Here is a 26,221-nt window from a genome sequence, read left to right on the forward strand (position 1 = left end):
TTTTAGGATTAATGGCAGTATAGCATTTTTTAAAAAAAGAAATACAGATTTTTCTAATCCCATTTGACATTTACAGTGCATTTGAAAATACTTGGGCACTGTACAATGGATGGATCTCCATTGGAATGCATGGAAAATTGAAAACATACAACAAACAAAAGAGTGCAATTACACAAGTGTAACATGAAATACAGTTGGTGTTCATAATCAGATTAGCACTTTTACCACTATGCTACCCAAAGTAATTAAGGTCAAGCCCAAATAAATTTTGTGAACATCATCTGACATACCTCCCTTTGCCATTTCCAGCACAAATGAATGCTGATGTTTAGATGACTTCCAGCATTCCAGAGTATCTCAAGGGATTTTAGACATTTGCAAGCTTTACCTTGGACTGTCAGTTTTGCTATGCATCTCATCATTCCCTTAAGTTTAAGATAACCGTGGTAAGACATTGCAGGAAGGGGTCTCCTTTGTACAGAGGACAGCACCAAACTGCCATGTCTTAAGGCCTGCTGGGTAACCACTCACCTCATGTGCCTGATGTGGGAAAGGATGAGGAGGAGCTGAGCCAGGCGCCTATATTGCTGCTGCTGGGAAAGGCCAGATTTGGCCATTAAATGTATCAAAGTGTCAGTGATCTTATCCAGAACACGATGGATATGCTCTTTTTCTTCCAGTGATTTCAAGGTGCTGGAAAGAAATGTATATATCCCTGTGGAAAAGAAGGGAGGGGAGGGGAGGGGAGAGAGTTGTCTAGCGGCATCAGTATTCTTATAGGAGTTTTCTTTACCAAAGGCAGTATTGATACTACAGAGTTTACAGTCTATTGTTTATTGATTAGTCCAATGACCATATCAGATAAAATGATAACATGGTACAGTGTGATGGGATATAAAAACATTCAATGAAATAATCAGGTAAGATCACCTCCTTGGCAGTTGACCCCAATCTGATCTAGATAGGTAGCTCTTAGTTGAATGGCTTTAGCTATAAACTTGGCAGTCCTTACTCTCCATGTGTTTGTACCTTGGAGGAAGTTAGAGAGCTTACTGATGGGGTCCCAATGGGCTATCCTGTCAATTAGTAAATTTAAATGCCGTTTTCTGGCTGAAGAGTACAGTTGGCAGTCAAAGAGGATATGAGTGATGTGCTCTATTTTGTGGCATGCTGCATATACATATCCTCTCTGGATAAGGTACTTGATGAAATCGCCCGTGTTTAACCATAGAATCCAGGAGCTCAAACCTTGCTCTGGTTAGGGCTGTTCTTTGGCCCTGTGTCAGGTCATCATTAGATACTTTTCTAGTTAAAAGGTCTTTTTGTTCTGGGCCAGCCATTTTAAGGCTTTGATGTTAGCAAGTGTCTCTTCATCAGCTTGAGCACTAATATCCAGAAGCCTCTGTTTGGATGGGTCCTTAGTTTGGCGGCCAACTGAGATGAACTATGGAAGTGAAAATCCATGGAGTGAGATGGTCTTGGTAAGCAGATTTAACCATGTGATAGGGTGGGTCATGCCAGACACTTTTTTTTTGGTCATTTATCATGGTCCATTGAAAGTATCTTCCACCAATAGTTGAAAGCTTGAATTATTGCAGAGCTGTGAATGGACTGAATGCCTCTTTCAGCTCTAATTGTGGAGGCTGGAGTGTTTTTCTCAGTTCCCAGAATGGATCCTAGGAAGCGGGTCTGGTTTGGTCAAGTGATGATGACTGTAACAGTCCCCACAGTTCTGCACCATAGGTTATTAGAGGTGTTACTTTAGCCTTATAGACTTTTACTATAGGGACTAGATCAGCCAGTTTCTTTCACAGAATGGCTCTGTTAATAGAATCAAATGCCACACTAAGGACAACAAAGGTGGTATAAAAGCTGTTTTCCTGCCATGGTGTAGTTGGTTATATGATGGTATAAAGTAAAGCAATTGTCTATAGTAGAGTGCTCACTTCAGCAAAGGATCGTTACCTTGTCGTGGTGCTGGAGCTTGAGCACCTCAATGATGCCATGAGCTAAACCGTGAAGGGCCACCCAAGACGGGAAGGTCATGACAGAGAGGTCAGACTAAATACGATCCCTGGGGAAGGTAATGGCAACCCACCCCAGTATTCTTGCCATGAAAACTAAATGGATCAGTACAACCAGAGATATGTTGGTATACCATCGGAAGATGAGACCCCCAGGTCGGAAGATGGTCAAAATGCTACTGGGGAGGAACAGAGGATGAGCTCAACTAGCCCCAGATGTGATGACGCAGCTAGCTCAAAGCCGAAAGGACGGCTAGCGGCCGACGGTGCTGGTGGTGAACGGCGAATCCGATGTTCTAAGGATCAACACACCATCGGAACCTGGAATGTAAGATCTATGAGCCAGGGCAAATTGGATGTGGTTATTGGTGAGATGTCAAGATTAAAGATAGACATTCTGGGCGTCAGTGAACTGAAATGGACTGGAATGGGCCACTTCACATCAAATGACCACCAGATCTACTACTGCGGACAAGAGGACCACAGAAGAAATGGAGTAGCCTTCATAATTAATAGCAAAGTGGCTAAAGCAGTGCTTGGATACAACCCCAAAAACGATAGAATGATCTCAATTCGAATTCAGGGCAAGCCATCTAACATCACAGTGATCCAAATATACGCCCCAACCACAAATGCTGAAGAAGCTGAAGTAGAGCAGTTCTATGAGGATCTGCAGCACCTACTGGACAACACGCCTCAAAGAGATGTTATTTTCATCACAGGAGACTGGAATGCTAAGGTGGGCAGTCAAATGACACCTCGAATTACAGGTAAGTATGGCCTGGGAGAACAAAACGAAGCAGGACACAGGCTGATAGAATTTTGCCAAGACAATTCACTCTGCATAACAAACACTCTCTTCCAACAACCTCAGAGACGGCTTTATACATGGACTTCACCAGATGGACAACACCGAAATCAGATTGATTACATCCTTTGCAGCCAAAGGTGGCGGACATCTGTACAGTCGGTAAAAACAAGGCCTGGAGCTGACTGTAGTTCAGATCATGAACTTCTTCTTGCACAATTTAGGATCAGACTAAAGAGATTAGGGAAGACCCACAGATCAGCTAGATATGAGCTCACTAATATTCCTAAGGAATATGCAGTGGAGGTGAAGAATAGATTTAAGGGACTGGACTTAGTAGATAGGGTCCCGGAAGAACTCTGGACAGAAGTTGGCAGCATTGTTCAGGAGGCGGCAACAAAATACATCCCAAAGAAAGAGAAAACCAAGAAGGCAAAATGGCTGTCTGCTGAGACACTAGAAGTAGCCCAAGAAAGAAGGAAAGCAAAAGGCAACAGTGATAGGGGGAGATATGCCCAATTAAATGCAAAATTCCAGAGGTTAGCCAGAAGAGATAAGGAATTATTTTTAAACAAGCAATGCGCGGAAGTGGAAGAAGACAATAGAATAGGAAGGACAAGAGACCTCTTCCAGAAAATTAGAAACATTGGAGGTAAATTCCAGGCCAAAATGGGTATGATCAAAAACAAAGATGGCAAGGACCTAACAGAAGAAGAAGAGATCAAGAAAAGGTGGCAAGAATATACAGAAAACCTGTATAGGAAGGATAACAATATCGGGGATAGCTTTGACGGTGTGGTCGGTGAGCTAGAGCCAGACATCCTGAAGAGTGAGGTTGAGTGGGCCTTAAGAAGCATTGCTAATAACAAGGCAACAGGAGACGACGGCATCCCAGCTGAACTGTTCAAAATCTTGCAAGATGATGCTGTCAAGGTAATGCATGCTATATGCCAGCAAATTTGGAAAACACAAGAATGGCCATCAGACTGGAAAAAATCAACTTATATCCCCATACCAAAAAAGGGAAACACTAAAGAATGTTCAAACTATCGAACAGTGGCACTCATTTCACATGCCAGTAAGGTAATGCTCAAGATCCTGCAAGGTAGACTTCAGCAGTTCATGGAGCGAGAATTGCCAGATGTACAAGCTGGGTTTAGAAAAGGCAGAGGAACTAGAGACCAAATTGCCAATATCCGCTGGATCATGGAAAAAGCCAGGGAGTTTCAGAAAAACATCTATTTCTGTTTTATTGACTATTCTAAAGCCTTTGACTGTGTGGACCATAACAAATTGTGGCAAGTTCTTAGTGGTATGGGGATACCAAGTCATCTTGTCTGCCTCCTGAAGAATCTGTATAACGATCAAGTAGCAACAGTAAGAACAGACCACGGAACAACAGACTGGTTTAAGATTGGGAAAGGAGTACGGCAGGGCTGTATACTCTCACCCTACCTATTCAACTTGTATGCAGAACACATCATGCGACAAGCTGGCCTTGAGGAATCCAAGGCTGGAGTTAAAATCTCTGGAAGAAACATTAACAATCTCAGATATGCAGATGATACCACCTTGATGGCTGAAAGTGAAGAGGAACTGAGGAGCCTTATGATGAAGGTGAAAGAAGAAAGTGCAAAAGCTGGTTTGCAGCTAAACCTCAAAAAAACCAAGATTATGGCAACCAGCTTGATTGATAACTGGCAAATAGAGGGAGAAAATGTAGAAGCAGTGAAAGACTTTGTATTCCTAGGTGCAAAGATTACTGCAGATGCTGACTGCAGCCAGGAAATCAGAAGACGCTTAATCCTTGGAAGAAGAGCAATGACAAATCTCGATAAAATAGTTAAGAGCAGAGACATCACACTGACAACAAAGGCCCGCATAGTTAAAGCAATGGTGTTCCCTGTAGTAACATATGGCTGCGAGAGCTGGACCATAAGGAAGGCTGAGCGAAGGAAGATCGATGCTTTTGAACTGTGGTGTTGGAGGAAAATTCTGAGAGTGCCTTGGACTGCCAGAAGATCCAACCAGTCCATCCTCCAGGAAATAAAGCCAGACTGCTCACTTGAGGGAATGATATTAAAGGCAAAACTGAAATACTTTGGCCACATAATGAGAAGACAGGACACCCTGGAGAAGATGCTGATGCTAGGGAGAGTGGAAGGCAAAAGGAAGAGGGGTCGACCAAGGGCAAGATGGATGGATGATATTCTAGAGGTGACGGACTCGTCCCTGGGGGAGCTGGGGGTGTTGACGACCGACAGGAAGCTCTGGCGTGGGCTGGTCCATGAAGTCACGAAGAGTCGGAAGCGACTAAACGAATAAACAACAACAACAAGAGTGCTCAGGCCTGAACCCTGCCTGTTCTTCTACTATAAGTTTGTTCTCATACACCCAGTCCTCTATTCTGCTTAGGAAATATCTGGCATACATCTTAGCCACTGTGTCAATTAGACTTATAGGTCTATAATTTCTGAGGTTTCCATTGTCTCCTTTCTTGTATATAGGGACTACAATAGACAATTCACATCCTGTAGGAATGTAACCGGTATTATTTGTCTGAGAGAACAGGCCTGCCAGTAATGGAGCCCACCAGTCAACATATGACTTAAAAAGCTCAATAGGCAGAAAGTCCTTGCCAGTGCCTTGTTAAATTTTAGAGAAGGTATGATATGTTTAGTTTCTACTGCTGAGATTGGTGACCAAGAAGACAGTCTGTTTAGAGGGGAAAGCTTGAGTTTCTGAGTTGGGAAAGAGACCTGGTTAGAGTTGGAAAATAAATTACTATAATATTTATGTTGAGGCTGGGATGGAAATGTTGAAGAATTTCTGATCCTTCAGGATGCCAGTTACAGTGTACCAGAATATGACTGAATTGGACCCTTTTGCTGAAATTTCTAATTCTGACCACTTAGAGGCTGTCAAATGGGCCTTCTTAGTGGTTAGGAGCCTCCTATAGTCACATCTAAGCTTTATCATCTTAGTGCAGTTTGTTGTAGTGAAGTTTCTTTGAATCAAGTGCAGAGCTGCCCATAATGTCTCTCTTGTGCAAGGCAGCATTCTGGATCAAACTAGTTACATCTGGTAAGTGATTATTTCTGGAGTATAATTTATCTGTTAGAAAGTTTTTTTAACATGGAGCACAGATTAGCATAGCTGACCAGCACGTTGTTGGAACCTTCAGTAGGTGAGGAAGGTAGTACAGACAGAAGCTGAATTTTGTATAGAATTATCTGGGGGTATGGTCCATGAAAGTCGATGAATCCTCCTTCTCAATAGGAAGAAAAGATCAAATGTTCAAGGCAACCTTCCTCAACCTGGTACCTTCCAGATTAGTTGGGACTACAACTCCTGGAGTTCTGGAAGTCTGAATCCAAACACATCTGGAGGGCATCAGAAAGGCTTCTCAAACACCCAGTGAACTAAATAAATGAAAACAAAACACAACAAACTTGAAAAATTGCTTTAACACTTACAAATATTATACAAAACTAATATAATTTGCTTGAATTGAGGTTTTGATTCTGATTGTGGCATGCGAGACTATAGATTAATTGATTCATATTCAGCAGAAGAAATTGTATGCCTATTAGCAAGCATAGAACTTTAGCACTGATCAAAACATTTTGTGGTGAGATGGCACAATCCTGCCATATAACTCTGGAACACTGTTTTTTTTAAAAAAGAGCTCCATATGAAATAGCACCCTTATGTGACTTACTGGTATGTCAGTCTGACATACTGAACCACAAATGGGTCAGCCTATGGCTCAGCAAAGTGAATAAATCATGATTAAGTTAACCATAAGTTTGCTGTGTTATGATGGCCATTATATGGGAACAAAGAACTAGCCTTAGCCTTCTCTCAGAGATGGTCATTTCTAAAAGAACAAGCCTTTCATCCAGAGGGAAAAAAAGGAAGGGAGAGAAAGGAGAGAACCTAATGTAAACATTGATCACTCTCAAAATAAAAGAGTCACATTGTCACAGGCTCCACGCCCCTTTATCAGATCATGAGTATTCTGGCCGCATGGCTCAGGATTTGCAGCTGGCTGCTTGGACTGCAAGCCGAAACACATTAGCTCCAGAGAATTCCTATAAAAGTCAGTCAGTCTCTTTCACAATATAGGAGGGGGCAGACTAGAAGCCAAATTCTCAGTGCCATGAGCCTAAGTGCTGGGTTTATGCAAGTTCTTTTTTTTTCCTTCTTCTTCTCTGAAGCAAACAATTTGAAACATACATAAAACTGGGTCTTCAGTTTAATTTTCTGACCTTGGATCCTGGTCTTGAAGGCTCCATTCTATAGAAAGTTACTTATGCGGTCGCAGGGTAATCAGTTACAAGGAATATCCTACTGAAGATCTAAACTTACTCACTACTGCAAAATACGATAGTTGTAAGGCTTCTAAATAAAATCAAATTATTTATTTTGGACTAAGACTTTTGCATATGATTATAAGTTATGGAACTCAGAAGACTGTAATGCTATATAACATTTTGGTTTTTCTGAAAAAGACAACTTTGCTATGTAATTAAATGGGCTAATATTATTTATGCACAGTAATCAAGATCATATTTGTTACTAAAATGACATCTTGATGATGCCCTTGTATCAAGAAACAAGTTGCTGTCTTACTATCTGGAAAAATTCCACCAGTAGTGTCTAGATACTATACTTTGCGTTTGCAAAGAGAGGGTATGTGTGGAAAATTTAGTGTATGCAATTTGGGATCCACTACATCCACTACATTTGATGTAGTCCACCAGCATGTCTGCCAGATCTTTTCCCCAAGTTTTAGTTGGACAGGAGTAATGTGTCAAAATACATAGCTAGTGAACTATATGGAGCTTCACAAGACATGAATTGTACAGATCTGATCCGAATCATAACACAACTTCCCCAAACTTAGTAACCCAGCTGTTTTGGGTCATTTCCATATTCCCTAAGTTGGCTAGGAACTACAATAGTTGACGTTTCAACACATTTGAAAGCCATGAAGTGGGGAAGAGCTGGTGTAAGAACGGCCAGATATGTTCTTGGTCACAATAAATGCACCAGTGAGGCCATGCCAATAAATCAACTAGCTTAATAATGCAAAGCCAATCCAATGGTATAGGTATTCAAGTGAAAGAAACTCCTTTGCATTTATCACAGTAAAAGCACAGCATGTGACATTGAGAAATTGCTTGATCAAAAGCAGCCCCATGACAAAATCTCTACTGTGCAACTTGGATGCGAGAGAAAGCATTCTCTAAGCTAGTAGTGTGAAGTTTTGAATACCTGTGAACTGAAACCAGAACTCACCTAGTAATGTTATCCTTATGTGGATCAATACACCTTGAACCTCTGCCCTGCCTCATTATTCTGCAACAAAGCTACCTTACCCAAAAGGTAGCCATTTCCTCATGGTGACATCCCCCTGTAATATGCATGAGGTGAATCCTTGTGGGGATTCTTTATTGAGAGAGGCCAAAAGGCCTTGGAACTACATCTGGTCTGTGGCACCTATAGCCCAGTCCTGTGTGGAGGCAGACAGGAAGAGGTTTTGCTTCAGTGGAAACTATGGTGAACCACTGCTGCTGTTTCACTATTGAGGGGCTGTGTTATGGACATTTCCTGTATTATGGACATTTTTGTCGTTGCTGTTAGTTGCCGTTGAGTCGTTTACGACTCACGGCGACCCTTTGTAGAACGAAATGCTGTTCGGTCTTGCGCCATATGCCTGACTGTTAAGATACAGTAATTTATGGCCCTACCCAAATTGTATTCTAGCAGGTTTTACTGTATTTTTAAACACTGTAAATTGCTTTTAACTGTAATCCATTTTAGTTGTAAATAATGTGCATTGTTTCAGTGAATTGTTCACTTTGGGATTGTTCCTCAGTAGAAGGTGGAATCTTCAGCAAAGGATTGTTACCTTGTCGTGGTGCTGGAGCTTGAGCACCTCAATGATGCCATGAGCTAAACCGTGAAGGGCCACCCAAGACGGGAAGGTCATCACAGAGAGGTCAGACTAAATGCGATCCCTGGGGAAGGTAATGGCAACCCACCCCAGTATTCTTGCCGTGAAAACTCAATGGATCAGTACAACCAGAGATATGTCGGTATACCATCGGAAGATGAGACCCCCAGGTCGGAAGATGGTCAAAATGCTACTGGGGAGGAACAGAGGATGAGCTCAACTAGCCCCAGACGTGCTGACGCGGCTAGCTCAAAGCCGAAAGGACGGCTAGCGGCCAACGGTGCTGGTGGTGAGCGGCGAATCCGATGTTCTAAGGATCAACGCACCATTGGAACCTGGAACGTAAGATCTATGAGCCAGGGCAAATTGGATGCGGTTATTGGTGAGATGTCAAGATTAAAGATAGACATTCTGGGTGTCAGTGAACTGAAATGGACTGGAATGGGCCACTTCACATCAAATGACCACCAGATCTACTACTGTGGACAAGAGGACCACAGAAGAAATGGAGTAGCCTTCATAATTAATAGTCAAGTGGCTAAAGCAGTGCTTGGATACAATCCAAAAAACGATAGAATGATCTCAATTCGAATTCAGGGCAAGCCATCTAACATCACAGTGATCCAAATATACGCCCCAACCACAAATGCTGAAGAAGCTGAAGTAGAGCAGTTCTATGAGGATCTGCAGCACCTACTGGACAACACACCTAAAAGAGATGTTATTTTCATCACGGGAGACTGGAATGCTAAGGTAGGCAGTCAAATGACACCTGGAATTACAGGTAAGTATGGCCTGGGAGAACAAAACGAAGCAGGACATAGGCTAATAGAATTTTGCCAAGACAACTCACTCTGCATAACAAACACGCTCTTCCAGCAACCTAAGAGACAGCTTTATACATGGACTTCCCCAGATGGACAACACCGAAATCAGATTGACTACATCCTTTGCAGCCAAAGGTGGCGGACATCTATACAGTCGGTAAAAACAAGACCTGGAGCTGACTGTAGTTCAGATCACGAACTTCTTCTTGCACAATTTAGGATCAGACTAAAGAGATTAGGGAAGACCCACAGATCAGCTAGATATAGGCTCACCAATATTCCTAAGGAATATGCAGTGGAGGTGAAGAATAGATTTAAGGGACTAGATTTAGTAGATAGGGTCCCAGAAGAACTATGGATAGACGTTCGCAACATTGTTCAGGAGGCGGCAACAAAATACATCCCAAAGAAAGAGAAAACCAAGAAGGTGAAATGGCTGTCTGCTGAGACACTAGCAGTAGCCCAAGAAAGAAGGAAAGCAAAAGGCAACAGTGATAGGGGGAGATATGCCCAATTAAATGCAAAATTCCAGAGGTTAGCCAGTAGAGATAAGGAATTATTTTTAAACAAGCAATGCGTGGAAGTGGAAGAAGACAATAGAATAGGAAGGACAAGAGACCTCTTCCAGAAAATTAGAAACATTGGAGGTAAATTCCAGGCAAAAATGGGTATGATCAAAAACAAAGATGGCAAGGACCTAACAGAAGAAGAAGAGATCAAGAAAAGGCGGCAAGAATATACAGAAGACCTGTATAGGAAGGATAACAACATAGGGGATAGCTTTGACGGTGTGGTCAGTAAGCTAGAGCCAGACATCCTGAAGAGTGAGGTTGAATGGGCCTTAAGAAGCATTGCTAATAACAAGGCAGCAGGAGACAACGGCATCCCAGCTGAACTGTTCAAAATCTTGCAAGATGATGCTGTCAAGGTAATGCATGCTATATGCCAGCAAATTTGGAAAACACAAGAATGGCCATCAGATTGGAAAAAATCCACTTATATCCCCATACCAAAAAAGGGAAACACTAAAGAATGTTCAAACTATCGAACAGTGGCACTCATTTCACATGCCAGTAAGGTAATGCTCAAGATCCTGCAAGGTAGACTTCAGCAATTCATGGAGCGAGAATTGCCAGATGTACAAGCTGGGTTTAGAAAAGGCAGAGGAACTAGAGACCAAACTGCCAATATCCTCTGGATCATGGAAAAAGCCAGGGAGTTTCAGAAAAACATCTATTTCTGTTTTATTGACTAATCTAAAGCCTTTGACTGTGTGGACCATAACAAACTGTGGCAAGTTCTTAGTGGTATGGGGATACCAAGTCATCTTGTATGCCCCCTGAAGAATCTGTATAACGACCAAGTAGCAACAGTAAGAACAGACCACGGAACAACGGACTGCTTTAAGATTGGGAAAGGAGTACGGCAGGGCTGTATACTCTCACCCTACTATTCAACTTGTATGCAGAACACATCATGCGACAAGCTGGGCTTGAGGAATCCAAGGCTGGAGTTAAAATGGCTGGAAGAAACATTAACAATCTCAGATATGCAGATGATACCACTTTGATGGCTGAAAGCGAAGAGGAACTGAGGAGCCTTATGATGAAGGTGAAAGAAGAAAGTGCAAAAGCTGGCTTGCAGCTAAACCTCAAAAAACCTAAGATTATGGCAACCAGCTTGATTGATAACTGGCAAATAGAGGGAGAAAATGTAGAAGCAGTGAAAGACTTTGTATTCCTAGGTGCAAAGATTACTGCAGATGCTGACTGCAGTCAGGAAATCAGAAGACGCTTAATCCTTGGGAGAAGAGCAATGACAAATCTCGATAAAATAGTTAAGAGCAGAGACATCACACTGACAACAAAGGTCCGCATAGTTAAAGCAATGGTGTTCCCTGTAGTAATATATGGCTGCGAGAGCTGGACCATAAGGAAGGCTGAGAGAAGGAAGATTGATGCTTTTGAACTGTGGTGTTGGAGGAAAATTCTGAGAGTGCCTTGGACTGCAAGAAGATCAAACCAGTCCATCCTCCAGGAAATAAAGCCAGACTGCTCACTTGAGGGAACGATATTCAAGGCAAAACTGAAATACTTTGGCCACATAATGAGAAGACAGGACACCCTGGAGAAGATGCTGATGCTAGGGAGAGTGGAGGGCAAAAGGAAGAGGGGCCGACCAAGGGAAAGTGGATGGATGATATTCTAGAGGTGATGGACTCGTCCCTGGGGGAGCTGGGGGTGTTGACGACCAACAGGAAGCTCTGGCGTGGGCTGGACCATGAAGTCACGAAGAGTCGGAAGCGACTAAACGAATAAACAACAAAGAAGGTGGAATATATTATGCATTATATATGTTAATTATAGGTTGGATTTAATCCTGCCTTTTCTCCAGGAGTTTACATCAATAATGTAATATGTAGCCTAACTCTAAAGCAGTTTAACTACAACAGTACTATGCTACTTTTGGTTGCCTTAATCAGTGAGTACCATTCAAAGTTCATTTTCTGCCTCTTGCTCTTGATTTTCTTAATCATATCAACTGCTGTGAATGCTGTCTTGTTCTTCCAACGACCCTCCATCTAGAAGCAGTTTCCAAAGTACAGCAAGCTTCACAGTGCTATATCTTGTTTTTAGCTAAACTGGAGTTGCTATCCTATTCTGTATATATTAATGATGGTTTTGTTTTGTTTTGTTTTTTAACCAAGATGAGCTTTCTGCCTACTCTGTTCAGAATGCTGATGCCACAATAACTTGTGTAGTTGGTTGCTCTGACTACAGCAGCTTGCTCTCTGGTTCAATCTACAGAGAATAGGCTAATGGGAATAAAATGACACTCAACAAAAATGAATAGCGTGCTACCCCATAAGCACCTAACATCAGACTGTTAATTGTAAATGAGAAGGGCCAGTTGCTATCCTAATGAGAAGGGCTTGGAGGTCAGAGTGCACTGTACAGGAACACTTTTTGAGCATTGTTACTCTAGAACAGCCTTTCTCAACTTTTTGACCCTCGAGGACCCTTGAAATATTTTTCAGGCCTTGGGGAACCCCTGCACGTTCAGGCTCAGATGTAGGCCACAAGTTACAAAATTATATTCATTTCATGTGTAGGCCTGTAAATAAGCACTAAAAGTGTTCTTAAACTACAAATAAAGAATGAAACTTGCCTCTTTAATGTGAAGTTGCCCGAATTTGAAATAATTTTTTAAATAAATCGTGATCTCCCAGGGAACCCCTAGTGATCTCTTGTGGAACCCTAGGGTTCCACAGAACCCTGGTTGAAAAACCCTGCTCTAGAACAGGACTGTTTTCCAAAACATTGTCTTAAATCTAAAGACAAGTAACCAGCTACACTAACAACAGTGAAAGAAGTACACAGAAGAAAGACTCTCTCTCTTCTCTCCCTGCACTTGTCTCCTATGCATTTTCTTATTTTGTTCAGAACAGCCCAAAGATGCACATGGAGTGTGAGTAGCAGTGAGGAAGAGGAGAGAATACAAAATTTTCCATTCATGGACATCTGAAGAACCAAGCCACTGTCCATGCCACTATATCAAAGGCAAACCACAAATAAGGCCAATATCTCAGAAATTCCTATGATCCTTTCATACCTGAGATAATCTCCTCTACATATATATCATATGGATAGTAAAAGGACTGAGAAATAAAACAGAACCTTGACAGATCCACAGCAGAATGCCAGAGACCAAAGCAATAACCTCCCCAGAACCATCTTCTGGAATCAATTTCCAAATAAGAATGGCCCATAACAATATAGTACCACCTAATAATGCTAGGAAGGATACCATGGTTGGCAATATCTGAAGCCACTGAGATATCAAAGAAAACAAACAGGATTATATTTTTCCATCCTTCTCCTGGAATAAGTTTTCTCTTAGGCCAAGTTGTAACTTTAAGGACACATGTCTCACTTACCAGAATTGAGTAGGATGATAGATTTAAGGCACACAAATTCTTCCCCCTGGACATTCATCATTCGAAAGCGAGCAGAAGTGGCCAGCAGCATGTCAAATATTTCTACCATACCTTCAACGCACTTTCCTTGATTCCTGCAAGAACAAATAAGAATCTAAGTGGTATGTGTGTTCATGAGGGTTCACCAAAGAGAGCTGAAATATTCATGTGCCATTTGTTTAGGGCAAGTGAATAAAAAAGTAAAGCCTACTGGGCCTCTAGGAACAAAAAGGCAAAGGAAGAGGATAAATGTATACTAACTTCATTTTAGCTTGTCAATAAGCATGGTAGTGTCTAGGAAAGAACTCAGTTTTGTGTTGTTGATCATTTTTAAAAACACACATTAGTTTCTTTAAAAAATATTGAAAATGAGGCCTTATCATTGTTCATATTAGAGGTTAAAATGATACAGAAAAAATAAGCAAGAGCATAATAGCAGCCCTTGGCTGAGTTGTCTTGTTAACTAAGGCTGCCATATTTCTTGGTAGGCTTATCTTTTACTTTTTGGTAGCCCAGAGCGCTGGTTTGTTGGTTGGTTTATTATTTATTTATTACTCGCACTGGCAGAAAAGAATTGTTATTAGTATTAGTATTATTCGATTTTGATGACGCTTGGCTCCAGCCAACTTGGGTCTCTCTCTCTCTCTCTCTCTCTCTCTCTCTCTCTCTATATATATATATATATATACATACATACATATATATATAAATAAAACCAAGTAAATTAGAATACAATAAAATTAATCCCACAAGAATCACAAGATAATTACAAGATGGGAATCTAGGCAACACACCAATACATATACAAAATGTGACAACGTCTCAAAGAGGGGGGTTCCATCCACCCTATCCCAAGGCCTGGGAGAACAGAATGTGAAGTTGAGGAAAGAAAACCTTTCTGAGTTTCTGGAAAAAAAATCCCCTATCCTGTAACAATAAAAATCCAAATAGCTTTCCATAATAGTACTTAGTTGGTGAACTAGTCTTTTAAGAAGACTCTGCACTGACATGTTTCTGCTTGTCTTACAGCACAGAAAATATTGTCTAATTAGTCACAAGAACAGGAGGACCTAAATCACGTCTCAAAGTCTATATTTCCTCATTGTTCTTTTTTTAGCCATTCTGGAGCTCAAATCAAATCTTTAGTTCAATCATAAACCAGCATAAGATAACATAAAACCAGTAAGGATTACAACCATTCTAATAATAACAATCAAATGAAATACAAAATAGAAAAGGCACTTAAAAGCTACAATTACTAGTGCAATGTTGTAAAATTATAACACTAAGTTTTATATAGAGAAATGTTGATTGAAATTAATCCTAACACTATGAGGAAAAATATAATATAACATATAATAATTATTATAACAACAACAACCAAATATCTGTAAATAAACAATAATACAAATATGTTAAAATATGAGAATAGTTTTCATCTAATCTACTGGCTCATGCTAGCTCTTGCTAGTTATCAATTCCCAACAGATTTTACAGGCATAATTTTCTACATTATAGGCGGATTGTTTATTTATTTATTAAACAAATTTGTATGGCTGCCCACCTACCAGAAGGAACTCTGGGTGAATTATAATCCAAGAATAATATATGGACATAGGTTTGATCCATACAACCTGGTGCCCTTTTGAGTCTTGCGGAAATAAGAGCACTTTGAATAACTTTTTAGAGGGAACACTGAAAAAGAGAATGCTTAAAAGACTTTGCTTGCCCAGATTCCAAGGGCCTGAGTGTTCCATGACCAGGATCTTCCTATATTTTCCCATCCTTCTCTCCCCCACGCTGCAGTCCCTGCAGTTTTCTGGCAAGATATTTTCAGCAGTGGTCTGTCATTGCCTCCTTCCTAGGGCAGAGTGTGTGTGACTGGCCCAAGGTCACCCAGCCAGCTTTGTGCCTAAAGTGGGACTAGGACTCACGGTCCCCAGGTTTCTAGCCTGATGCCTTAAACACTACACAAACTGGCTGTCTAAATTTACTGTTACTTCTATTAATTCAATATTTAGACAGTCTATTACATACTGTAATCTCTGTTGCCACCAAGTAGACGGAAGGTGGCCACCATCTCTTCCTCTACTCCTCTATCTCATACTGAAGCTGAAGTCTAAGAATTTACTCTACAATCATTCCTATGAGATTACAATGTTTGGGGTGCCACAATACTACTAAAAGAGGGGCTATAATAACAGTCCTGTAGTCAAACGGTCATGCCCTCACTTAATCTTTTTTTTTCAGAAGCAAGCCATACCTGGAATATGATTTTTCCACAAAATACTCAGTCCACAAAATACTCAGTCCCCCACCCCCCAGTTCATTCCTAACCACCGCCATGCTCACATCTTAAATTTGGACGTAGATGTTGGATAAGGTGAATGCTAGAATGCAGTACACAATGGAATGGCATAGTCAAGCATGCAATTCACAAATGAAAGCAGCCATTTCAACCCTTCCTTGACTCAAGTACTGTAAACCAAATACATGCGTTTGAGAAAGTTCCATACAAAAACCCATACATCAAAGAAAGTCAAAATCAAATACAAAAGATATCTATTGTGGAAAGATAGGTACATCAATGCTGCAAAATGCATGTATAAGGCCAATTTGCTCATGGAAACAAATATGGATTTTCTTGCCTTAGAAAAATCTCAGAAAAATATAGAGTTCTCCTGGAACAAACTAACAACTGAATATGTGCAATTCTTGTTAAAGCCCAGATACATAGTATGCTCCATATGCTCCATACAAACCTCAATTTGGATTATTTTTTTTTAGAAACTTAAAATGATTGCATCTATGTTTATCAAGTTATGTGGTAGTCTAAGTGCAGTGCAGTTTGGCTACATCTGTATAAAATCAGTCAAATGATTGCGTAACTACCGCTAACATCTATTCAAATAATACAATTTTGACTTATAATATATTCTTCCTATTCTACACATAAATAGCCCACTGTTTAACTGCTGTAGTCAGCCACTTCTTCCTCCAGCTAGCCTGTCTATAAGCCCAGGCTGGAAATCTGCAGTCAGTTGCAAAGGCTTTCAACAGTCATCCTGACCAAGTAGCTGAGATAAAGCCCCACGATTATTAATTATGAAAAATGCAACAGTTAAAACTTTTTTTAAAATTATGCTCTTATATTGATAAGTAGAAGATTGCTTAGAAAGAGTTTCAGCCATGTGTGCTATATTATTTATTTAGCTTTCCTCTTTTGCATTGCTTTCAACTCTTGGTTCAAAAATGTCTAAGGAGGCACATTTGCAAGTAAATGCAGCTCAGGTATCTACTGTGAGGCAGTAAATCCCATCATACATTCAGAGACAGACATTTCATCCAAGTTAGTGACTGAATATATTTTCTTATACAAAAGTAAATGGAAATATTTGATGTGTGTGGCTAGAGACATTTTACCAATAGTTTCTTTCCAAAAAAGGGGATGATTAACAGCAATTATTTATGACTGCTGCTTAGACTTCTGAGCAAATATTCAAGTAAGTAGTCAGCCAATATCTCAACATTCCTGAGAAAAGTACATTTTTTAATGACTGAAAACAATCCTTAAAGTAAATCAACCCCTTTGGAAGGTGTTTCTTCTGCTCAGGGAGTGGCCACATTTCTACTGAGTCTTCCAGCCAGGGTTTATTCTGGTAAATGGTAAAGAACTTCTGCTAAATATGATCCAAAGTACAGAGATGCTATGTGCTATGTCTGTATGACCCAATAACCAGGGAATTGGGTTAGGTTGTTTACCCCAATCTTGTAAAAGCAGTTTCAGTCTGACCCCTGAATAGATTCACTTCTGCCAACTTGGGTGCCTGCGAACAAGGAACAACATAATGCCTCCATCTGGTCAACAGAAGACAGAAAAAAAAGGGGGGGGGAAGCATTTAATCAGTGCCCTGCCTTGCCTGTCCCCTGAAAGGATGCCAAAAAGATGCATGTCAGCAGTTTTGCGACAAGATTATTTTTACCATAGCTCCAGCCACAGCTGTTTGTTGCTGTTATGAGAGGAGATTGGGATGATTTAGGATTGGTGGCTTTCATTGCTTGCAGATTCTTGCAACTCTTCCCAAATGCTGGCAAGCCCAGGTCTATCAATTTCATGTGTGAAATTGACAAAAATTTGTTCTATTTCCCCTACTTTTCAGAAGGGGACCAGCCAGCTGCAAAATGAAGGTTACTGTTCCAGTTGTTTTTTTTTCCCTTGTGACTGCCTTCCCAAAATGAAGAAGCATTGATGCCTTCAGTTGAGGAGCTAGGTGGCAAGACTACCACGAAACTCAACATTACAAAACTCTGCAAAAGAAAAGATTGACTTCACTGGGCTTTCACACATACTGCAGACAAGCATATAGCTTTTTGGCCTACATGGAATGGGTTTATTTGGGATGGGTTTAACAAGAGCTTCCAATCCCATGGTGGTAATGTGGTTCTTCTCTTGGAGGTATTTGCATTGCCTCAAAGCTTCAGCTGCAATAGTGGCAAACACAATTTAAATAAAGACATTTAAGCAATGGTAATTATTTTCAAAAGCAACAGAATGCCTCGAGGGGAAACAATAGACTTGCAGGCCCCTTTCTGCAAAATGGTTCTTCTTTAGCAAGAGCAAGTTCCACGTTCCTGTCACTATTTCAGTAGCAAATATTATCTCAAAGACTAAACAGGCAACAAGGAGAGGGGCATCAGATTTTGTAGAAAATGATCCAATGGACTGAAAGTGGGACAGTGATTTTCTTTCCACAAAAACTAGTGTAGTCTAATTTTATTTCCTTGGCAATTCATATGAACAGCTCATCATAAATCAAATGGTTCAAATAAAGCCTCTCTTTGCACACAGTTTTCATTTTCCTAATAAGCTGTTAGTAAATGTGAGAGCATACTTGTTCTCTTCTTTTCATTAAGAAATTAATTTACCAAAAGGGTGAAACCCTGAAGCAGTTTTGGCAATTTACAACAACATGAAGCAGCTTCTTGCCACCTGATTTCCCTATCATGGGGGTGCATCCGTATCATTTATTGCATAAGACCAACTACAACTACTTTTATAAAAGACTGGAAAACCTTTATGGACTTTTTGCTGAAAATTGATAAAAATGAACTGGCGATTTCAGGATTAATTAAAAAGGTTTGTTTATGGGAAGAAGGAAACCATGATATATAACGTGGGAGGCTGGAGATGGTAATTACTGTGTTTGCAACTGCTGCAGAGAACATCAGAAGTTGCATCTTTAGATACTTTTTCTTTTTCTTTCTCTTTTGTTATCTTTCACTTTTTCTTTTGCTCCTTTATGTTTTCTTTCTTTTCCTACTTTTTCTTTTATGTTTCTGTAGCTTTTTAAGCCTATGTAAAAACTTCCTATAATAAAAATTACTTTAAAAAAAAGAAAAGAAAATAAGAAAGGAAAGCATTTATTAAGGATGCACCAATCAGTGAAGATCTCTGATGGTTATCAAGACTGAAAAATGGCAAGGTTGAATTTGAATCAGGGTTTGAAATCCAAAAGCAACAAGATTTAATTCCAACCAACGGAAAATTATATTTGATAATTATATTGCTTTTGGATTTCAATCTTTTCTTTTGCCTATATAATTTAATGAGGAAGCATCAAAATGCTTGCAGATGCATCACTTTTTGGCAGTGGTATGAAAACAGGAGGAATGGTAGACTTTTTAGAGGATATGAATCCGCACACAAGAAAAAGTAAAGTGGGTAAAAATAGCAGAAGCAGCAGAATAAATGTGTCTCTGTCTCCAAGTAAATGTGCCTAATCAGACCGGACCAGACCAGCACTTCCGCACCTTCTCCGATAGGCAGCTTTTGCAGAAGTGATGGAACTCACTGGCTGGCTACTCATGCCAATATCAGATCGCCCATCCCACCACTCAAGTTGTCCCTGGTCAGCTCTGTCCAGATATGGAAGGCAAAGAGCAGAACATTTGAGACTCTGCAAAGCCAGAAAGTAGCACTGAACTTCCGAAGGGATTCCACAGCTCCAGGAGGAACTCCGGTCCTCAGATTTTACTCAGAAGGTCCATTTGAAGGGATGATTCAACTGAATGTCCTTTAAACCTACACATCCCTAATATTTATGAATTCACTTTGAATATCCTCCAGTATGCACTAGAGAATTTTTTCATATACAAGGATTTTGTTGCTCTGATATTTGTTCTATGTGTGTGTATGTCTGTCTGTGTGTGAGAGAGAGAGAGCAGATAGATTAGATAGATAGATAGATAGATAGATAGATAGATAGATAGATAGATAGATAGATAGATAGATTAGACAGATGATAGACAGATAGATAAGACAGACAGACAGACAGATAGATAGATAGAGCTAGAGAGACAGACAGAAACAAACAGACAGTGGTATGTGATGGAATGCATGTGCCAAAGCCATTGAAGAGCCAAGGTTATTTGTCAGCAAACCACTTATTGCTGCAATATATGCTGTGTTTCTTGCGTAGCTATTTCTCACGGAAGTTTCTAAATTACAGCACTGACAGCAAGTGGTTTTCTACTCTTTCCCGACTGAGTCCTAAAAGAATGGCAAAGCTCTGGTGATCCCTGACAATCACTTCTCTGCTGAAAATAACATAGCTCAGTGTTGTTCTTTGAATGGGTCTCTACGTAGTGAATGCATATAGGAATCACCTCTATACAAATTAAATACATATTTATTTACTCATTCATTCATTACACTTGTTTTCCCATATTTGAATATACAAATCAACCTATATATATTTTTAAAAACTTATATTAAGCAAAGTCAATATGTGTTGGAGGTCCTGGCAAATCCAGCATGCCTCATTAGCATATGGATGGTTGCTCTAGGATGCAACTCTTTGTGCTTCTGAGGAAGCTATTTGTTGCCACTCCCACTTCCTCTCTCTCTCTCTTCCTCCTCCTTCCATTGGAATCTAAGCATATGGCTGTGTGCTGCTCCATATCTCTGGGCACCATGCACTGGGCCTGGAATCCCCCCCTTTCTTACCCACAGCTCTTAGCAGCTATAGGGCTATGGGTGAATTAAGTTTAGAAAGAACAGAAGAAACAAGGAACTTCATTTTTCCACCAAAGATGGATGTAACAACCAAGAATAAAATGAGCAGGATATTATTTTACTTACTTTGGAACCTACTCTGTCTAAGCATGTGATTCTTTATGCTTGGGAGGACTGAGGGTGTAAGATCAATAACCTGTTTTTCTCTGACATGCTCATTAAAGCTATCTAAGATAATATACTTTTTCTGTGTGCAGCTTCTCCTCTGTGTTCAGCTCTGCTCCATTCAGTGGTCCTAGCTGTCCACTAATGGCTTCAATATGGAACAAGTCATCACCTCCTTAACATGGCTACCTGAAGTTAAACCAGGCAATGTAGTTTATTATGAAAAGCACTTTGCCAGAGATTCAAAGGATTTACTCATTTAGGTGTTAAGGACAAATGATGCTTCTTTGGAATAACTCTAAATAAGGAACAATGAAAGTTATTAGTCAGACTTCTGAGAAAATATTTCATGACATAAAAAACCAGGAACATACTATTTCTCTTGTATGAAGAGCTTAAATTGCTATAGCATCTGTCTTAATAAAATGCTATGAAAAATCACAATCCATGAAAGCTATATGAAAATCCATTTTGGCCTCCAGATCTTCAAGAACTAGGGGAGAAAGTTTCTCCACATTCCTATGCCCAATTTCTGGGCTTAAAAAAAAATTAATTAGGCTTTCTGTGTTTTATTGTAAGGAAGAACTATGTCTACATTTATACCAACCAAAGATCAGTGTCTAAAACACATCTGACATCAATAGGAAGAGATTCCTCCTGGAATAATTTTATCATTTTTGGAAACTAAAATCAAGATTTTGGAAGCCAGCATAAGGCAGTACATGGGAACTCCTTGATATGACCCCTTTGAAATGAGATGAAATGGAGTAATGGCTTATTATTATTATTATTATTATTATTATTATTATTATTATTATTATTACTAAAATTTTGTTACCACCCATCTTGCCCAAAAGAGGGACTCTGGGCAGTTATACAACTAATGGACCACAGAACGTATTTATAACTTGGTCTTTTGATAACCCTGTATCACCAGAAGAGGCAGGGCCAAATTTTTCACACTGTTCTTTAGTTTTGTGGGGGCATTTTAGAGTTGGAATGGGGGGTATTTTAGAGCAGGAGGCCTCTGGGAGGCAAACATTTCCTGTCCCCACTTTAAAACCATCCAAACTCCCTTGGAACAGCCTGAATCTGCACCCCTCAAATGTGACCATTTTACTACCAAATTTCAGTAGCATGGTTTTGGAGTAGTGGGAGGTTGCAAATGGATGCTGGGAGGTTGCATGCAGCCTGTAGATGACTCACTTGGCTTGTGGGTATGTATGTAATGCATACATGGATATATTCTTGAGAGACTACAATTAGTCTCTTTTTATATAGGCACCATAAAAAGGCTAGATTTATAGCACTAAGAAAACTGATGCGAAATAATATGAGATTCAAATACTGCGTAAATAGCAGATCAGTTTATCCAAGCTTCTAATTATCCAGCTGCCCATGGCTGCTTCTCAATCACTTAGATAAATATAGTAACAGAGCAGTTATAAAATCACCTTTCTAGCTTCCTAATTCTCTAAGCTCTTGCATAAATTTAGTGGAATTGGTGGAAGCTATAGGTGCATTCTCTCTCCATTCTTCTCCATAGTCTTCTGATTTGACTATGAGAAACTAGCAAGTTTATGAAAAGATGTAGATTTTAAAATGGATCAATCCTCATAAAAATCTAAATGCTTTAGCAATTAATTAAGTAGAATGTGATTAGTCTATGCAAACTAACAGTTTATTAGCATATGATAGTGCCATATCTTGTGGGCCATTATGTTAGAAAAACATGATCAGAGATGTTCCAGTCAGGCATCTTACAAAGCTAAAAAGCTCTATGTAACACACAGAGATAAGTATGTTATCAATAGTTTGGGTGAGGGAATTGCTGGGACTTTTATCATGTTTGCAGATGACATACATCTGGGAGAAGTGGCTAATACCTTAGAGGAAAAAGAGAAAATTCAAAAGGATCTAGACAGGCTTGATCAGTGGTATTTAAGAAAGATGGGGGGGGGGGAAGGCTTTGCAGTAGTACAAGTGAAAGGTATCTGGGTGTTTTGGTTGACCACAAGTTCAACATGAGCCAGCAGTGTGATGCAGCTTCTACGAAGAAAAATGTTATCTCAGGGTGAATTACCGAGAGCACGGAGTCAGTATCACAAGAAGTAATTGTTCCACCCTACTCTTTCCTTGCCAAATCCCACTTGATATGCCACATCCAGTTCAGAGGAGGGCTATCAAAATGATGAGGGCCTGGATATCTAGCCCTTCAGGAATGGTGAAAGGATTTCTATATGTTTAACTTACAGAAGAGCTAACTGATGGATGATATGACAGCAGCTGAAGGGTTGTCACATAGAACGTCTTTATTGCCCCAGGTACAATGGGTTAAACTACAAGGAAGTTGGTTCAGGCCAGAAGTCAGGAGAAACTTCCAGACTGTATGGGTTGTCACTTGGTGGACCAGACCATCATATGAGGTGGTGAATTCTCCTTCACTGGAGGACTTCAAACAGAAGCTGGATGGTCATCTGTCAGAGATGCTCCAGTGGATCTTGCACTGACCAGGAAGTTGGACTAGTTGACTTCTAAGATCACTTCTAACTCCATGAATCTATGACTCTTAATAAAAGTGTGTAGGATAAGGGTTATGCAGCACTGTAGTGCTGTCCTGTCATTGCAGGTCATTTACACTGGAACAAATCAATGCGCCTGATTAGATGAAAAATGGTAGGTGGGAGATTATTACTGATGAACATTAAGAACTTTCCACTTTCTTCATGACCTAACATGATGTTGCTGTAAATCTTTTCTCAGGGCTAATGCTGAACAGGCATGCTAGCTGTTTCCAAACTAGTACATTCCAGATGTGCTGAGACTACAACTTCCAGATTTCCCAGCCATCATGGCCAACATTCTGATTGACTGGGAATTCTAGGAACAGTAATCCCGACACATCCAGAAGGCACCAGGGTGGGAAAGGATAATATATGTTAATGGAATGAATCACTGTAATCTCCCTGTTTTAAATCAAGGCAGTGGTTTCAATTAAATATATAGCACCTTTTGGCACAAATTGAGAGACTCATGCAAGGGTAGGGGATACTTTCAACCACAGTAAAGTATGAACGAAAACAAAAGTGCTGAGAAAGAAGTGACAGGTTGGATTGAGCATTTATTTTATTTGAAAATTTTAAAAAAAACTGTAGAATTGAGGCATTAGTCAAAACAGCTCAGTTTTTCTTTCCAGAGAGACAGTAAATTACTATTCCATCCTTAGAAGCTAAGCCTGGGTCTTGCTGGCACAAATATTTCCTTTAGAAAGGAGACAGGCATATGGCTTTTGATGATGAGAGGTGGGTGGCAGCATTAAAAAAATACTGCCATTTCTCAAGTGATTCTCAAGTTGTTCTCATCAATATCACTCTTTGTTTTGCTTTTACTGTGTGATGTTTATAAACAGTCCTCAACAAAATTGCTCTAAAATCTAAAATAGCAACCTGGAACATAGTCAGCGTAGGAAGTGGATGACTTATGTATTGATTCCTGAAGAAGTGAACTTGGTATTGCTGCTCAGAGTTTGGGTGACTGGAAAATTAAAAGCCTTGGGTTTTTTTTAATCAATACTTTCTTCACGTTAAACAGCAAACAGGATGTAACCCTGACCATAATATCTCAATCAAATTTACTCAGAAATAAGCATCCCTGTAATCAATATTGCTTACGTCTTGGTTAGTATGCTTAAGAACTGCGGCCTAGTCATCACTTTTTTTTAAAAAAAGTTTTGTATATTTTTTTCAGTGCCAATGCACACAAGGGAAAAAATGCTTCAATGGAAAGTTCAGCAAAATTTAATTTTTCCTGAAAAAATAAAAATGTCTGGTTTTCTCTCTCCCTCAACTCCTGCCTTACTGTCTTTCATCCTGACTACTATTTCACTAGTAGACAATATTATTTCAGGAATATATTTCAGTCCATTATCAGGTAGTGCTCCAAAAGCAGAAGAATGAAATATTGTTGGCTCAGTAGCAATGCAAGCATAAACATGTTTGCACAAAAGTAAGTTGCACTGATTTCAATTAGATTTGCTGCTTAATATGCTTCAGACTGTGACCTAGATATTCCAAATGTAACGTCCTTTCTGTTCATTCTGTTCTCCACAAATTTAACAGGTTCCATTAAAATTAAATCTATAGTATAGTGTTGACTGTCCTGTTAAAGACTAGCAAATTTATTATAGCACAAATTTTCACAAGCTACAGTCCACTTTGAAGTTATCAGATATTATTCTATAGCAACCATCAAGGACCTTTGAGTATTCTTGGGGTGTCATGTGGATGACTATGTTATCAACAGGTAATTCTGGGGAAGAACTGATTTTAGAGGCTCTTTCACCCTAACCCTAACCCTAACCCTAACTCTTTGGATCTCCACAGTATGGTCGCCGTCCTGCCCTTAATGGGAAGTGACTCCCTTATTATTATCCATATACATCTTGGCAGTTGTGAGGGGAAGAAGGAATAACCTTGAGGAACAGGAGGAAGACAATGGCCAGATAAAAGAAATTTGAGCCCAAAGCAGAAATGTAATTTGAGAAAAAATGTCTCAGACTAGACCCTCCCTAGTTTTCTTAAAGATAAAGGCAGGGAGGAGGAAGGTGCATTCAGACTTGCAAGATGCTGTTACTGTAACCCTATAATAAAAGTATTCATGCCTTTGGTTTCCTAGTCTGGTCTACCATGAAGGGCTGACAGCAGTTCAGATTTAGATATAGCTACTGTCATGAGCACGGGTGGTGAGCAGGAGGGGGCCCCTATCCAGGGGGGGAAATGCATGCGTAGTTTAGAGGCTTTGAACTGTCCTTCAAAGAAACTCAGAGCAGACCCGCCTTGACTTTTGGGGTTTATCTGTATGGGTTTTCTCACGCTTCTTCAGTTTGTTAGGATTTTCTGTCTACTGTAGCAGTAATAAAACACTAGAGCCCTATTCCTTGTCTCGGCGTGGTTCCTGCTTGTTAGGACAGGTATGTATGTTATTTAACCCAATCAGTTTGCAGTAAAAACTCTGACTCGACCTCCATCTCTTTGCTAACCAACCCCGAGCAAAAAGAAAGGCTAAGCAGGTCTCACAGAAGAAGGAATTTTAAAGTCTCAGGGCAATAATAGTTTGTGCTGTAACTTTTCTAACATCTTATAAATATTCTTGCAACTGGCTATTCTTTTCACCAAGCCTGCTGGGATAGAGCGGGTGGTGTTTTCAACATGTCAAATATTGCCAAGTGAAGTTCAAGAACAAATCCCATATTTCCATAACAAGATGGCTGACAGACAGACAGCCGTTTGCACTTTCCTTTTAGGCATCCACACAAAAACATTTTTTTCAATGCTCGATGGATAACATTAAGACTATTGGGCAGTATTTTCTATAATAATTTCTGGGTTGGAATTTTTCAAAAACTTCCACAGAATAGAATAATGGCTGTTAACTCATAATTTAGA

At 40.0% G+C, this 26,221-nt stretch overlaps 1 protein-coding gene across 3 annotated transcripts in view; it reads right to left on the minus strand.

The window, feature by feature from the left end:
- ESR1 (estrogen receptor 1) overlaps positions 1–26,221 on the minus strand; it is a 246,774-nt gene that overhangs the window by 6,478 nt on the left and 214,075 nt on the right. For all 3 annotated transcript variants that reach the window (XM_063308496.1, XM_063308503.1, XM_063308487.1), the window contains exons 7-8: positions 13,559–13,692; positions 532–715 (exon numbers count right to left, since the gene is read on the minus strand). In XM_063308496.1, coding sequence (XP_063164566.1) covers positions 532–715; positions 13,559–13,692 — 318 coding nt within the window. The remainder of the gene's footprint in view (positions 1–531; positions 716–13,558; positions 13,693–26,221) is intronic.

This window comes from Candoia aspera, chromosome 1, assembly GCF_035149785.1.
Source record: "Candoia aspera isolate rCanAsp1 chromosome 1, rCanAsp1.hap2, whole genome shotgun sequence".
Classification (NCBI taxonomy): Eukaryota; Metazoa; Chordata; class Lepidosauria; order Squamata; family Boidae; genus Candoia; species Candoia aspera.